The following is a 16,279-nucleotide window of genomic DNA, read 5'->3' on the forward strand; positions in this document are numbered from 1 at the left end:
CATCACTGGTTGCAGACTGCTCGGCACCAACTCGCGTCATGCTCTTGGCATGCTATTCCAAAACAAGAATACACAGATAAGCACCAAGGTCAGCCTGCACAGGCAGGAAGCCTCACCAGAGCCTCTGCTTCACATCACCCGAGGCATCCAGAGGATGCCTCTGTCCCAGTCAGGGATCAATCGCTCCTCGCCCCGCTTCTCATCGCATTCTCCAGGGACCCAGCCTCCACAGCAATCACCAATCATGGAGTTAGTTAAAGATGCCACGGCAAAGCTCAATCAAATTAGTGAACTCTTAAACAACAGTACCCACGAACATCCTCACTCAGGTGTCCATCAAAAATGAGACGGACGCCATGCCACTTCCTTAAATGTACCGGTGATCTTAAACAGCCGTTGGCATGATCAAACACATCGTAGCAATCACAGACCATCTGGTACCCGTCTCAGTATCCCTCCATCTGAAATGAGCTGTTTTTAATGTCAGATCATTGTCTAACAAATCCTTCTTCATTAATGATCTGATAAGTGAGAAGAACTTGCATTTTATGTTTTTAGGGGAGACCTGGTTCAACAGCACTGATCTGAGTGAATTTACATCATCTGAATATCTTGCTTTTGAGCTCAAAGCGGAATTATCAGTACTGTATGGACCACCATCATATTCATCTGTGTCCATGCAGGCATTCTCAGAGCTGATCACACTTAGTGTAACTAAATATGACAGGTTCATTCTGAGTGGAGGCCTGAATATCCACATCTACAAAAAGAATGACTCCAAAGCTGTGGAGCTTGTGAATTTCCTGGACAGCTTTGAACTCACATGACATGTATAGAAAGCCACTCATCACCATGGTAACATTCTGGACTTGGTAATAACAACAGGATTGAACATTGACAATGCTTCATTGATAGAATAACTTATTTCTGACTATCGGTTTGGCTCATCATAATTTTAAAGCTAGTGATTCATTATGTTTAAATGCAAAGTTTAACTGTCCGCAGTTCAAATTGTCTGCCACTGAATCAGTTCTACCTCCTTCTACCAGATTGCATTCCTCTAATTTAGAAAGGTCGGTCCGGCCTCCGTAATCCAGAGAAACAATCCAGAGTAGTGATGTACTGTATAAATACTAATTCTTAAACACATCAGATGCATATATGATATGACCGATTGCTCAATAATTATAATTTCTGGAATTATCAGTACAATTTAATAATCATTTCTATAATTCTATTTATTGTAAGTGATTTATGTTTGTGATGATCTATGTGCAATCATCCTAGTTCATCAGTGATTAATGAACTGATTCGGTGCAAAAAATGAGTGACGCAATAAAAATTAGTGGATATGGTGAATGTATAAAGCAAATCTGAACGTCACACAAATGCCATGTTTAATACTAACGCTTATAGGCAGGAGACTTAAAAAAAGAAGTGAAAGTTCTGTTATTTTGAGAAGGAAAGCTGTGGTGAGTTCAATGATTGCCAGTAAAAGTTTTACAGGCTGTTAACTTCCTGTTCCTTTACTGTTACTGTTTCTCTGCTTCCCTGAACTGTCAGAGAAATTCAGTGGAAAAACAACTTTTTTTTTAGCTTTTTTCAGCATCGAAACCAAAAACAATAAGACAAAAACACTCAGTTCTTTAGGTTGGTCCACAGTGAGTGATCAGTCATATCATGTCCGAGGCCTGAGTGGATGGTTGAAAAAGACCTCTCCAGGAGACAAACTTGATTACAGATGAAGTTACTAGATGAAGAAGAAGAAGACAGTGAGGAAAGGTCTTTGCAGCTAATTTAGATTAGTGGTCACTGGAATCCATCCCTTTTCAGAAAAACACCACCACTGTCACAGGGTCACTCATATGACCAACATCTTAATTTAGGAAATATCTGCCGCCCTGATTAGATGATTAGCAAATTTACGATGATACTTCTAGCACTTGCTTCATTAAGACGGGCAGCTAACTGTGCAATAAACCTCAATATTGATCGAAATGGTTATCGAGACTCTTCCCACAATCAATCGAGGAAAGTAATTGATAAATGCATGCATTAGTTGGGCCTTTGTGATGTCTGTCGGGAGTATAACCCAGATAAGAGAGAATTCTTCATCTAGGTACAAAGAAGATATTTCCACGGTTAGATTTCTCAATATTTAGGACTTTGCTATTAAAAGTTGAAAAATGTTACTACTGAAGCATTATAGTTTCAACAAGAGTACAGTATCTATGGAATGCAGCATAACTGAAGAATTTCACTGAGATTTAATGCCAAGTGGAAGAAAAAGAGCTTTCTGAGTTATTTGAGACACTCATGTGTAAAAAGGGGGGAAAGCAGCAGACTCTGATGGGCTTCATATCAAAACCTACAACACCTTTAAAGATAAGCTGCTGCCTCCTTTTTAGACATGCTTGAAGAGGCGTTTCCCCTGACCGCCATCCAAAGGTGAATCACATCAACCACTTTCAAACTCAGACATTAATCTTATAGTTGCAACCATAGCGGTTAGAGGTAAGAGAGGTGCCTGCCAGAGCTTAAACAGGTAAAAATGCATTCATCAGAGGCAGGCTGGCATTTCACAATTTGAAAAGGGTGCTAATACTGAAAGAGGAAGTCCAGATTCGATCATTCTATTTCTGGATGCTGAGAAGGGTCCTGACCGGGTGGATTGGCTGTATCTACTTGACATACACAATTTGGCCTTGGAGAAAAAAAATAGTTTAAAATGGATAAAACTACTGTGCATCAACCACATACTGCAGAGGTTCTAACTAACACTGTTATATGAAAAACCCTTTAGCTTGTCCTGTCAGTCCCCTTATTTGTACTTTTAATTGAACCACAAGTGAAACTATGAACACCATATTGATCTTTTTGCAGATGATAATGTACTTTTCTCAAAACATCTGGCACAGTCTTTACCAACTCTTACAAAATGATTGGAAGTCTAATATTCTGCATCTATCGACTGAAAGAGATAGTCCTCTGCAAAGGAATACATTTCATAATTCACTTTGTGTCACAACTTATTTCAGCATTAAAAAAGCCAGATATAAATGGCTTCTTTCCAGAGAACTATGGTCCAATTTTAACATCTGCATCAGAATCCCCTAAAAAAAATCCTTGCATTGGCCATGAATGTCTCACTAGAATTTTCATATCTATTCCAGTCTATTCCTTCAAATAATAACTAATGATGTTCGGAATAATAAACACCAAAGAGAAGAAAGGGGAGGATTCTAAATTCCAAACTTTGTGTGGTATTACTGCCCAGATTAGAGCCGATATGTCTTGAATTTCAGATAATTCTACGATACCCCGGGTCACAACAGAAAATGCCACTACATCTGCTTTATCCCAAAAGCCCTATCTGTATTTGGATACATTGAAAAACCTGCTAAAAGATACCCAAAACCCATTGAATACAATAAGAGTCTGGAACAAAATACAAGCACATTAAACAGAGTGTCAGATATATCCCATTTTACAGCGGTATGAGGAAACCGCAGATTATTAGGGATTAGGAAAAGGTATGCATGTGTATAATGATCCACTTTATAGTTTTCATGATTTGCAAAGAATTTACTTTAATATGACACGCAAAACACAGTCTCAGGGGTTGTACTACAGAGATGGGTGAAGGATTTTGCAGATTTGTTTTCTGGGTGCAATAATTCATTTGATGACGTTTTTCTGAAAGAAATGATAAGTAACAAGTAATAAGTAACTCCTGTCGCTTGTGTTCAAGTCAATGAATACAGAACAGGATGGTTTTCCCAACAATACAGTGTGAAACAAGGAGATGTCTTGTCACTAACATTGTTTTCAATTTATGTGAATGATTTAGCTGTTCAGATTAAGACCTCTAGCTTGGGAATTAAAGTTGATGATCAGACTGTGGGCATACTATTATTTGCGGATGATGTAGTTCTTTTAGCCGAAAATGAAGAACATTTGCAGAGTATGCTAAACACTGCTGAGGAATGGTGCTGGAAATGGAGACTAGTGATAAATCAAGATGAAACACAAGTAGTACACTTTAGGAGAAAATCATTGTAGAGAGATCCAGTTATTTTTAACTTGGGTCCAGTAGTGCTGTCATATACTGACCAGTATAAATATGGATGAACACATGACATTTAAGGAAGCTGTTAATGTTTTAGCTCAGTCAGCAGGCAGAGCCTTGGGATCTGTATTGAACAAAGTAAAGCATTGTGGTAATTTAGGACTCCATACTTATACAGAACTATACAATTCCTGTGTCTGTCCAGTGTCTGACTATGCTTCTGGTGTCTGGGGCTTCCGGGAACATACATGTTGCAATACAGTGCATCATAGAGCAATTTGATCATTTCTGGGAGTCCATAAATTTGCTTCTGTCTTGGCCATTTCTGGAGATATGGGATGGGAACCTCCAAACATCAGACATAAATGCCAACTGCTTTGTCTCTGGAATAGACTGGTGAAGATGCCCAACCAGAGAATCACAAAATAGATATTTAATTGGGGCATCTCCAATCGTCACCCCTGGGCTAATGAGCTAAAATCATTATTTCATTTGAATAACTCATCATTTATTTTCCATAATAGGTTATGTTGTGATATTCAGGAGATGAGGAGTAATATGTTCCTTAAGTTTATAGAAAAATGGTCTGTTGACATTTGGTATAAACCAAAATTACGAACTTATTGTCTTATAAAGCTAGTGTGTGGAACCTTATGTGCAGTATAATTTAAGCAAAAGACAGAGATCCCTGTGTGCACAGTTACGCTCAGGAACATTACCATTAGCTTTAGAGACTGGGAGGTTTAATGCTACTCCAGAGAAGGACAGACTTTGTTTACTGTGTGATTTGGGAGAAGTTGAGAATGAGGTTCATTTTATGTTTTACTGTCCTGTATACGAAGATATCAGAGAGGTACTTTTCAATAAGATGTCTCCTGTTTATTATGATTTTTTTTGGTTGGATGACCATGAAAAGCTTGAACTATGTTTCAGAAGGGGAACTTTTTTCATGGCAGAATTTCATTACAGGCCTGGAATAGAAGGCAATATATTTTGTTTGAGAACTGAGCAGCAGAATTATTGTTTAGGATGTATTGCTGCAATGTCAGTATATTGGTGTCTTGTAAACCCATGTGCGTTGGGCACATTTGTGTGCATGACACGAAAATAAAGAAATCAATCAATCAATCAAGCAATCTTACCTACATATTAGGAGCACTGAAATAGTTTTGTTTTTATAAACGAAATATGATGTGAAATCTGAAAGGTTTTGTTGTTGATGTTGCATGCCACAATAATAAGTAGACGTTAACAGAACTTTCTCACTTTGAAGTGACTCTCTCCCTTGTACCACTGTCAGAAATAGCTTGGTTTGGTGGTGCAGTTTTTCTATAAATCCTTATCATTCATATTTCTGAGGTCAAACATTTTGCAAGTGGATGCAAATGAGTGTTTTTAGACTGGCCTCCTGGTGCAAATAGAACACTGACCAGAAACCTGCTAAATTCAACCCGGGGTTCTTGGAACGTATAAAAGGTCAAAGTCCTTGTTGATATAAACGTACTGTAATTGACCCTGAAAGCTTCACTAAGTAAAAACAAGTTTCATCTGGAGAGATGCTCGACTTCGCCTGCGTGTGCATGTCTGTGTAAAAGAGGAAGTCTGTGAATAAGGAGAAACTGCGTGACTGATGTTGCTAGAGACAGACAGAGATTTGTGCAAATCTGTGTCCTGAAGCTTGTTTCCTACGTTGCCCACCATCTTGATGAGTTTAGTCTACGCCCTTCCTCTTCCTCATACCCTTTCTCCACAAGCCTGGACAAAATCTTGTTTTTCAGTTGGCACGATGAGGATGTCCCAATAATGTTCAAATGTCTCCGTAGCTCCAAGTAAAACAGGCCATTTTAAAGGTCAATATAAGAAATGGACAAATGTGCCTGCATTAATTGTTATTTCAAGAAATATGATTGAGGCTATTGAATATGGACACCAGGAAGAGTACACAACTAATCCTGATAATGTTGTGCGTAATTCATTAGAGTTGAGTAGGTGTCTGTTCTAGATCATTTCACTTGGTTGATTATTGATAAAAATGTGATTCTATAGAACGGTGAGATACTAAAATAATAGTTTAGAGTAATGAGTCTAATTACTTTTACTGTATTTTTAATGAGAAGAAGAACGGGAGACAGATGAGAAAGGTGGGGAGGGGGACGGATTGGCACTAACAAGGAACATGTGCAATGTTTATATTGTCCCATCATTGTTCACTGCAGGTTAGTGCTGTCAGGACCATGTAAAAAAAACAGGATCATTAACACCAACGTCACCAATACTCGACTGGTTTGATATATACAGAACAATGTGTAGTAGCTTGGTGTTAACAGCTGGATTATCCTGTGTTAAACTGCGCTTTGGCGTGGTACATTTCAAATTAACAATAGTATCACAGGGCATCAAATGGCATCAACCGAAACAGGTGAGTGTGTATAAGGTACTGATAAGAAACACGAAGTGAACATTTAGCTCTCTACTACGTTCTTGTTCATCTCTGTTGTTATTTGTTGCATTTCTGGTGTCGGTTAATTGGGTGTGTGGGAAAACAAGTCACGTAATGAATTGATATGAAGTCAGCTGGATTCCAGTAACATAAAACTTTATTTCAGACCCATGTGTTTGGTCAAAACAGTACATGTTCTCAAAGAAATATGGAGCAATAGGATGCAAACAGTATCTTAGTAACAGTGTATAATCACCTGAAACTAACTGTTCTGTTTGTGTTACCTGAGAATGAGCTCTTTATCTACAGAGGCAGCAGGTCCACCATGTTGCACCGCCATGTTCTACAGTAGCCCAGAATGAACGAAACAAGTACAGCTCTTGAGAGAGCCTTTCACGTTTTTACCTTTCATGAAGGACACCATAGGTTCTCCTAGATGCTTGTTAAGGGAAGGCTGAGCGAAGGGGTATTCAGTCAAGGTGCAATCTGCAACTTTTCCACTAGATGTCACTAAATACCACACACTGGTCATGTAAGCGTATGATTTGTACCCTTAGAAAAAAGAGCTATCGATAACATTTATATGTAAAACACATTTAAATACACAAATGACATGTGAAAATAATGGGCTCGCTTGGTTTACTCTTGGAAGACTCTTTTAAACTGCTTTTCACAGGGAACTATCCGAGGCAATTTTCCATTTTGTTCAAATGAAAGTCATTGTCATACCCACCAGCTGATAGATAGAAGTTAGAACTGGTTTGACCTAAAGAAGTTGATTACAGATTATCAACTATTTAACAGGGAAATTATGAGCATATGTTCATTAGTGTTTGCAGATAAAAAGCAATTGGTTAAAGAGCAGTTTATCAAAACACCTGACTGACATCCCTCGCCACAACAGAGGTTGTTGTGGCAGACAAAAAGAAATGCTAAATAATTAAATGGGAACAACTGACACTGAGCTATGTGGGTAACAGTCATCATTAACACTATCAAATTTAACATGTGATTTCATGTCAAGCCAAAATGTTTGCTGTGAAAAAAATCACTGATTGTAAATGGCCAACAGATGAAATATGCAGATTTATGAGGTGCTATCTGACACTTTGTTAAAACCACGTTGAAGTCTAGTCAAAATATCTGTAATACAATAACATAATTGTAGCTCAGTGTGGTTTCATCCTCTTTTTATAATATGTCATTGACATGCCCAGGGCTGATATCTTAATGGTGTGCTTTCACCACACAAGTCATAGCTGCCTTGAATAATGAATATTCCTGTTAATGCCGTTGCATTTCCATTCTCTCAAAAATGGAAGTTTCGTCTGATGAATGATGACTCTAAAACATTTACAGGCCATGATACTGAGAAACACCTATTTATAAAAATCCAAGGCAGTCTTCAAAGTGTTATCTTGTCCTGCAACAAGTTCATTCACTGCTTGAATGGGTAAAGGGCAAGGTAGCATAGGGGGAGGCTAAGAGTAACGATATTTTTCAGCTTCAAAGCGGCTGACTCAATATTTTCTGTAAGTGATTCATGCTTAATTATGTGTATGACATGATAATGATGTGCGTCATTTATTGGTGTTGATAAGTTGTCTGTTGTAGACTGTTTATTTTAGTTGATTATTAGGGGTTGTACTACTATTATTAAAAATGTGCTTCAGTGAGATGCTGAAACTAAAGCAAGCGCAGCAGTGCAGCAATACATGGGACTAACACACTGTAGGAAGGATATTACTGCCACAAGGGGGCGATGTTACCCTTTACATACATAGAGAGTCACTAATCAAATGAAAGAATCAAACATTAGATTCTGAAATATTCATCCATGCCATCCATTTACATCTTATGTAAATAACAACGTTCCCATATTTAATGTGGTCACGCTATAGAAACCTAACAGAAATTAATAACATCATTTAGCGGCCGTAATTATGAATAAAGCATTCCATTACATTCTAACTCTAGGTTAATTGCTGTTAAGATACAGCGTTACCTTATAACCAAACACATGGTTAAAAATGAAATAACGCTGCATTTTAATTTCTGTCAGTTTGGGTTTTTTCATTATTTATCCTGTGAGTCGTGGATGCCCCAGACAGTGAGAGCTGCACTCGGCGGCAGCAGCAGCTGAATAAAGTAGACGGGAGGAAGTGGCGGTTAATGCAGCTCCACACCTTTCCGGTGTAGCAGCACTGCGACCAGCTCGACTTAAAGGAGAAAGACGAGAGCTGGGTGTATTTATCGAGACAGGAGGGAGAGATAGGAGGTAAATCACTTCTATTTCAATAAAGTGTTCAACTCAGAAAGATGTGAGCTAAAGATTTTGCCACGGTCGCGCGTATTTTATATCCATATATGAGTAGTTTGCCTCAGCTAACTACCGTTATCCAGTTAGCTTAAGGCTAGCTTGCTAGGCAACAAGCTAGCTAATGTTAGCTTGCTAGCCTTCTTGAGCAGCCATGAGCGGTAGCTTGCTAATTTGGCATGTCTGACCCTCCTCCTAAATCTCTTTTTCAGGGGGACAAGAAGTGGAGTTTCGTGAGTGGATACATGTGTTGCTGAGTCACCGAGGATTTCTTTTCCTCGAAGACGTCCCTTCCATTACGGTGAAGTTGCCCGGCTCGACGCTTGATGGACTTAGCCGCAGAAAGCTGATTTTTCTCCTCCGGTAGCCGTGAAGAGAACAAGGGCGCACCCGATGAGGAGGACCGCCAGACACAAACATCAGAAGGAAGTCACAAGCGACGTTACCGCGGCTTTTTCGGGGCCTTATGCACACGCCGTGTCTGCCCTCTGCAGTTTTTAATCGCCACGGCCCATCTCTGTCACGCAGTTTAACGTTGATTTGGGCAACAAAATGAACGTCCTGCAACAGCTGCTGCCAAGTTCTTAGTGTAACCGTGCCATGTTGTGTGCAGGCCCTGCAAACATTGTGCTCCTCTGAACTTAAATGCCCCAGCACTTCACAGGACGCACAGACTCTCAACAAAAAGCCCCCAAGTACTGTGATAGGTTTTAACATGAGTGTGCATTTTTGACTTCCCCCCCTCCCCACGTTTGCTCTTCACTGAGTCATGTTTTCACGAGTGAGCCCATAAACTGAAGTTATACTCGAAGTGAATAATCATCAGCACAGTATCGGACATTTTTCTTGTTAGGGACGAAGTATTTATGCACAAGAGTTGAAAATGGGGAAAGTGCTCTCTAAAATATTTGGCAACAAGGAGATGAGAATATTAATGCTCGGACTTGATGCTGCTGGAAAGACAACAATCCTTTACAAACTGAAACTGGGACAGTCTGTCACCACGATCCCCACAGTCGGCTTCAATGTGGAGACTGTCACCTACAAAAATGTCAAGTTCAACGTCTGGGATGTTGGAGGCCAAGATAAGATTCGTCCTCTGTGGCGACACTACTACACAGGCACCCAGGGGTTAATTTTCGTGGTGGATTGCGCGGACAGGGATCGCATCGACGAGGCAAGGCAGGAACTTCACCGCATCATCAATGACCGGGAGATGAGGGATGCCATCATCTTGATATTCGCCAATAAGCAAGACCTTCCGGACGCCATGAAGCCGCATGAAATCCAGGAGAAGCTCGGATTGACCCGCATCAGAGATAGGAATTGGTATGTTCAGCCCTCCTGTGCGACCACAGGTGATGGACTGTATGAGGGCTTGACATGGCTAACCTCAAATTACAAATCTTAATGATTGAGTGCAGACTGTTTTAGGTCGAAACTATAACAACGTTGCAAGTAACAAAATAAATAACTTCTCAAAATGAATATGGTTAAGAAAAAGTTGATTATCTCCCGTTTATTTTTAATACTACTTTTACCCCATGACTAATTTATCTTCAACTGGGTTTGCTGGCTTAAAGTTTGCTTGTACTCTGTAGCAGGCCTATATCACATTCATTGTTTTGGGGCTTGCTTGATTGGTCCTGATGTTAAAAGCCACAGAGATCACCATCTTTGCCTATTCCTTTCCCTATTTTATATTATTTTTCTAATGAAGCTGAGGTTTTTATCTTCATTCTTGGACTAAAGCTTGTTTCAAGGTTCGTCGGTCTCTGTTGAATTGGATCTTTTCTTCTTTTTTTTCTTCTAAGGTGAGATCTTTAATTTCATGTAGCCTGCGTGAAGGAATTTGACATGTGTTTAAACACAATACTGTGATGAAAAGTATTTCTTCTCAATGGTATTGACTGAAAGTGTTCACCATTGCTTACATTTCATTGTCATCAGTCTTGGCATTAGAGAAAAAGAATGACTTCAGGTTTTGTTACCCCTCCCAATCCCCTTATGTGGGCTATATAGTTTACTGATTCACCTTTTGTGTCGCGTCTTGATACCTAATTGTGCTGAATATTCAACAAATAGGCCTCCAGTAACTCTTAAACATGCTTGCCGGGATGCATTTTTAATTTTGGGTAACACATAGTCAGTCGACTCAATCTTTCCAAAGGAATGTCATTCAGCTCTGAGCTCTCTCAATCTGATACCACAGTTGATTAGTCTCAGTATTGGGACATTATATGATAGCCTATATCTGTAGCATGAGTACGAAAGTACAGTAACCCCGCATCAGAGTCCATCTGTAGTGCAGTCAGAGGGAGCTGTTTACCGGTGAAATGTTGAAGACACCCTGTGGTGCAGCTCTTACTCCTATTTTGACTGGGGGAACCATGTACAGAACAATGTCATTGTAATGTCTTATTAAAAAAGTGATTTTAAAACAGTTGCGTCTGTTTGTTTTTTTCAAGGATTAAAAGGCAGTTTGTGTAATTAGGCCTGTGTGTGATCAAACTGTTGAAAGTTTGGCAAAAGAGAAAGTTACTTATCTCTAAGTAGCACAGCTTAATGAATGAATAGTGGTAAAAAATAAAAAAAACATGGGAAAGCTTTAAGAATGCTTCAAAGTAGAGGTCTGCAATTTTAAAACTCCTTGGGTTTTAATGCTATTGGGCAGATTCTTCATAAAGGGTTTATGTCCACCCTCAGACTAAGTTGCTGGCCTCAGTTCCCTTGCCAGTAAATGGGAAAATGTACAAAACAGGAAGTCCAACTGCTGGTCCTTTTGGAGCAACAACAGAGCCACATGATAGTTTGCATGAGAGTCGGAGGGGCAGCGGAGACGTACAGCTGAATTGTGAATTCTTTTCGAGTGTTGCGTGTTGGTTGTGAGCCACAGTTAAGTTGATGCTGAGCTGTCAGCTGTAGCTTCCTGAGTTTTCTTTTGGTTATGGACTGGAATTAAAAAGCAAGTCTCAGTTTTCACTCAGTGAGAATGATGTCTGAAGCAGGGCTGGTGTTGACAAATGAAAAAGGGGATTTGTACAGACTAAAAAAAAGCCATATTGTGCATAATGCTATTATGTGATATCTTGAAAGTAAAGGCTATGAATAACCTGTGAAGAAATGCCAGTTGTTAACAGGGCCATTTATGGCACTTTTCTAAACACAGCCATGTGTTCGTTCCACAGAAACATCAGCACAACGAGTGTGTAATAACAACTCAACCATAGTCTATGTGTATTTGCTGTATAACATCTCAAAAGTGAGTGTGATAAGGAGCTTTTCAACATGCTAAAATGTTAATACCTGCTAACAGAGCAGGAAGATGAGGCCCACATGCTTTGGTGTCTGTATTATTACCCTTTTCTACTCTGCTAAAATACTGACCTTGTTAAATTCTGGCTGCTGCTGCTGAACAGACATTTCTTCCTAGCTTGAGTCTGCATAACTACTATATAATTACTACTACATCACATCTTCATTGTATTTTAGGAAGGTATTCCTTTAAAAGCTCAATTTGTAGAGGAATGTTTGAGTTTCCATTAAAGCTGATTATCAAGAGTGTTTTCACTCCTGACAAAGACAGGATTGATGGCGACAAACGGTGTGACTGCTGTGTTTCGGGCTGCGAAAGATTACTTCGTATTATTGTGCAGATTTTGAAGGATTTCTTTCCACTCGGCACACTGAAGGGCACTGTGTCTTTGCCAGTGTTTTACACATCCGCGTAAAAACTGGCACTATGCAAGCTGCTCAGAAAGCACAGAGTTTGCCTTTTTTGGGGGGATTTACAAGAATGCTCACTCCATCTCGCGAGAGTACGAGTGAAGTGTTTGCAGCTTTCACTGACAGTCAGACACTGTATCCTCGGGTGTGCATGTGTCTGCGTCCACGGACGTTTGGCTCTGTGATCACGGTGGCATCCGCTGTGTGGAAAATCTGGTGCTAAGCAAGTTTCTGTCGAGGCCTCAGGATGTTTGCTTTACACAGAGGTTTCCGTCAGAAGGTCAGGTGATACAGGCAGATATGACTCGACCGCTGCAGAAGCTGCTTCACACAACCTACACACCCTCGGCGGTCGTGATTTAAATGCTCCCTTTAAAAAAAAAAAAAAAAGGGACTAGTACTTGAATGATCAGCCACACTGCAAGTCTAGAGACTACACTTCTTAGAGGATTTGTAAATACTTGCTTTCAGTAAGGGCTGGGTCAAGGGCCTCCGTTATAGAAGCTGATGGCAGTTTAATTGGGCTGTAATGGCCACTTTGGTTCCCACCACTTCATTACAACCATATGATCCTCACAGCTTTATTGCCAACGCCGGGGCCTTCGGGGCAAGGACACAGACAGTAAGCAAGGTTTAATGACCTCTCCTCTGTGAAGATGAGACCTATTGGCCCTTCTGTCAACTCCCTCTGTGCTCGGCTGGAATTCCTTGCACTTCCTGAGAGGAAAGGTTAGGAATGGGTTTCAGGTCGTAGAAGGAAGCTCATTAATGTGTGCTTTGTGTAATAGGTCTCATTCTTCTTCCTTCTTGAAGTGTCAGACTGGGTGCGAAGGTGGGAGTGAGGGCGCTTGCGCTCACCACAGCACAGCAACAGGTTCTTTCAGCGTCTCTTGATGTTGAGTGCTTGATTCGCAGCTTACAAAACAACAAGGCGAATGACTTAAATGCTTCCACTGGTCTGCACAAGAATGTGTATGACAGATTTGTCTTATGCGGCCAGAATACTTGTTTGTTGGGGCAGTTCCTATGACAACAGCCCAATGGGATGTCTGCCAGCGAGGCCTGGTGTTTTTGGTATCACATAGGTGGCTGACTGTGCCACAAGTTTCCAGCCTGTTCCTCCGTCCTACATGGAAAGAGAAATCGAAAGAGACCCCCACCCTGTGAGCAAAGCTCTTTAACGTTAAAACCCGCGCCTTTTTCCCCGTAGTCGCACTGTCACCTCGCCCTTCATAGGTTAACTTGAAGATTTGAAACAGCTCAGGAACAACTGGTGAGTGGTGTTACAGCTGCCTGCTCTGCTGACATGCCTATAGCCAGAATTATGTTTGCGGTTTTTCAGGGGTGTGGCTTGTCTTCCTCACTTGTCTTCACTTCCTCTTAACTCCAGCTGCAGGGTAACATTTAAGCAGGTAGCACTAATATGCTGCTCAGTTCATTTTTTTTGGATAAAGTCATCACTGGCTTAATGCTGGCCCACAGTTTGATAGCCACACCCGGCTGGATAATCACCGTAGGATTTGTGCTGCATGCAGACACAGATATTCTCATGCACACGGGCGAACACGTTATTAAAGCGGTTTATTTATCTGCCGAATGGTAGGAGGGAACACCTACTCTAAGCCACAGTTCACACAGCTCGGTTCAGTGGCTGCTTATCTCCAAGGACAGTAAAACAGCCTCTTTGGTTAAGAAACTTCTCTGTCCTCTGGTTAAGTCTTCCCACACCTTTGGTAGCCACCTCAAGTGAGCTGTTGAATAATGAAGTCACACAGAGCTCAGAGAACAGGTCCGGAAGTGGCTGGAAGTTGTTTCAGGTTTCCTGCTGAGGTCGACGTTCTTGAATGCCATGCTAAATGCAAACCCCTCGTCGCCTCGACACACATGCACTCTTTTCTGTCTGGCTTTGTTTTGACTGCAGGTGTTTCAGCGCAGGCTCCACTGAGAGACGCTGTGGTTTTAACCGGGGCCGAGCTGTGGTGCTGGCCGGCTAAATAAGGTTGAAAATGTGAGGCTGGGAAGTCCAAGGTGCACTCTGGGCATCGGTCCAAAGTACATTCCATTCATATCTGCAACTGAAGGTTGCTTGCTGTGGTGAAATCACAAATTCAGAGACGCAGAAAATTATTCTGAAGTGATGGAAGTCTGTATGACACAGCCAATTTGTTTTTTAATGGGTAGATCAAGTGCTCATAGAAGCAGTAACTACAAATTTAAGCCAGTAACCGTATAGTTTTGTTGGTACAGTTTCATTGGTCTATAATAATGTTTGTTTTTCCACTTTAAAAACCATCCAATTTAAGTCCCATTACATTTTCTAAGCCTCGGGGCTTCTATTTATATTCCATTATGTGAAAACCTGAAATTTGTCCACATGGACCCTCTTGAAAATTGCAGGATGTTTAACACAGCTGTGTGAGAGTGTTGACCAGTCTGTCCCTGGACCCGTATGCTGTGTTTTTCCAGCTGTAGCACACAGCGTGTAAAGAGGATCATAACTGAGTGTTGAGCATCTTGCCTTCAGATGTAAGCAACTCTACAGCATAAGAGAAGGAGGGGGCAGGCGTTATAGATGGTGCTGCAGTCTGCTGGCTGCGAGGAACATAAATCTAAGTGCATCTGTTTTGGAAACAAAATGAAATTATTGTTTTTTTTTTGGTTGCCCCAAGGTTTATTCATTTAGTGCAAAGAGCGCTGACCTCTGCCATGTGGCGCCTGCGATTTGACTTTACGCAACCTCCCCGACACCCAGAAACACTTTAAATGTGCAGTGACATAGGCAGGAGTCATCCACCCAGCATCAGTATCCACCAGCCACATGTGCTCAGTCACAGCCTCCGCACACACGGCCTGACAGAATGATGAAGATCTGTGCAAAGCAACCTCAAAAGCTTCCTTCAGCAGCTCGCCACCGCCACTGTCACACTCCATGACTGACTACATCTGTATATCTGACAAGATCGCTGTAATTACAGAGGAGGCAGTGTTTCGAGTGACAGCGCCTCTGGATTAGACAACAGTTTGGGGCTTGGGAGCAAATCTCAGATCTTTGGCGAGTCAGGCGCTGCTGCTCTCTCTCTCTCTCACACACACACACAGAGTCCGGATTCAGACTACTGAGAGGTAATGACTCAGGGAAACGCTAAACACACACAAACACACTGCCCCCCTCCCTTCTGCAGCTCTCCTCTCGGTGCTGGGCTGCCACACATCCTAATGATGACAAATACATCATTGCACTAGAATGCAGTGGCGACAGCAGTCACGGGCAGTCACCTCCTCACCAAACCTGCACTATTTCATGCAGGAGATCAATACACTCACATTTCCATTGATACCATGTTGGAGCCAACCCCTCGTTGACTGACACACTTGACCTGCACACACACATTATATACTTTTAAACCTAACACTGCCTGAAAGACTAATAGGAGTTAACATTCTTGTGTTGTTTTGACTGTCAAATATAATTACTCAAATTCTGTTGCTACAAGAATGAAATTAAAGTTTTTTTTCTCGCAGCGCTAATATTACTGTATTAACAGGAATGTAAGTCTATGTAACAGGAATGGAAGAGGGTGGCAAGTGTGTACAATATTCTCACAGAACTGGATTTGTGTCCCCTCTCAACTGCAGCACAGCTGTCTTAACAGCCCTCCTCCTGTTCCCCTGCAGGGGGGGTGAGGGGGGGGGGGTGGAGTCAGCATTGTGTTTCTATAAGCTTGTT

The 16,279-nt window shown here is 41.1% G+C and overlaps 1 protein-coding gene across 1 annotated transcript; it reads left to right on the forward strand.

Annotated features, from left to right (window-relative positions):
- Positions 1 to 8,672: 8,672 nt before the first annotated feature.
- On the forward strand, positions 8,673 to 11,269 carry LOC121618376 (ADP-ribosylation factor 6). Its single transcript, XM_041953852.1, has 2 exons — positions 8,673 to 8,787; positions 9,039 to 11,269. Exon 2 carries the CDS (start codon positions 9,710 to 9,712, stop codon positions 10,235 to 10,237), a length of 528 nt encoding a protein of 175 aa, XP_041809786.1. The 5' UTR covers positions 8,673 to 8,787; positions 9,039 to 9,709; the 3' UTR covers positions 10,238 to 11,269.
- Positions 11,270 to 16,279: the final 5,010 nt, after the last annotated feature.

This window comes from Chelmon rostratus, chromosome 15 (assembly GCF_017976325.1).
Source record: "Chelmon rostratus isolate fCheRos1 chromosome 15, fCheRos1.pri, whole genome shotgun sequence".
NCBI lineage: Eukaryota > Metazoa > Chordata > Actinopteri > Chaetodontiformes > Chaetodontidae > Chelmon > Chelmon rostratus.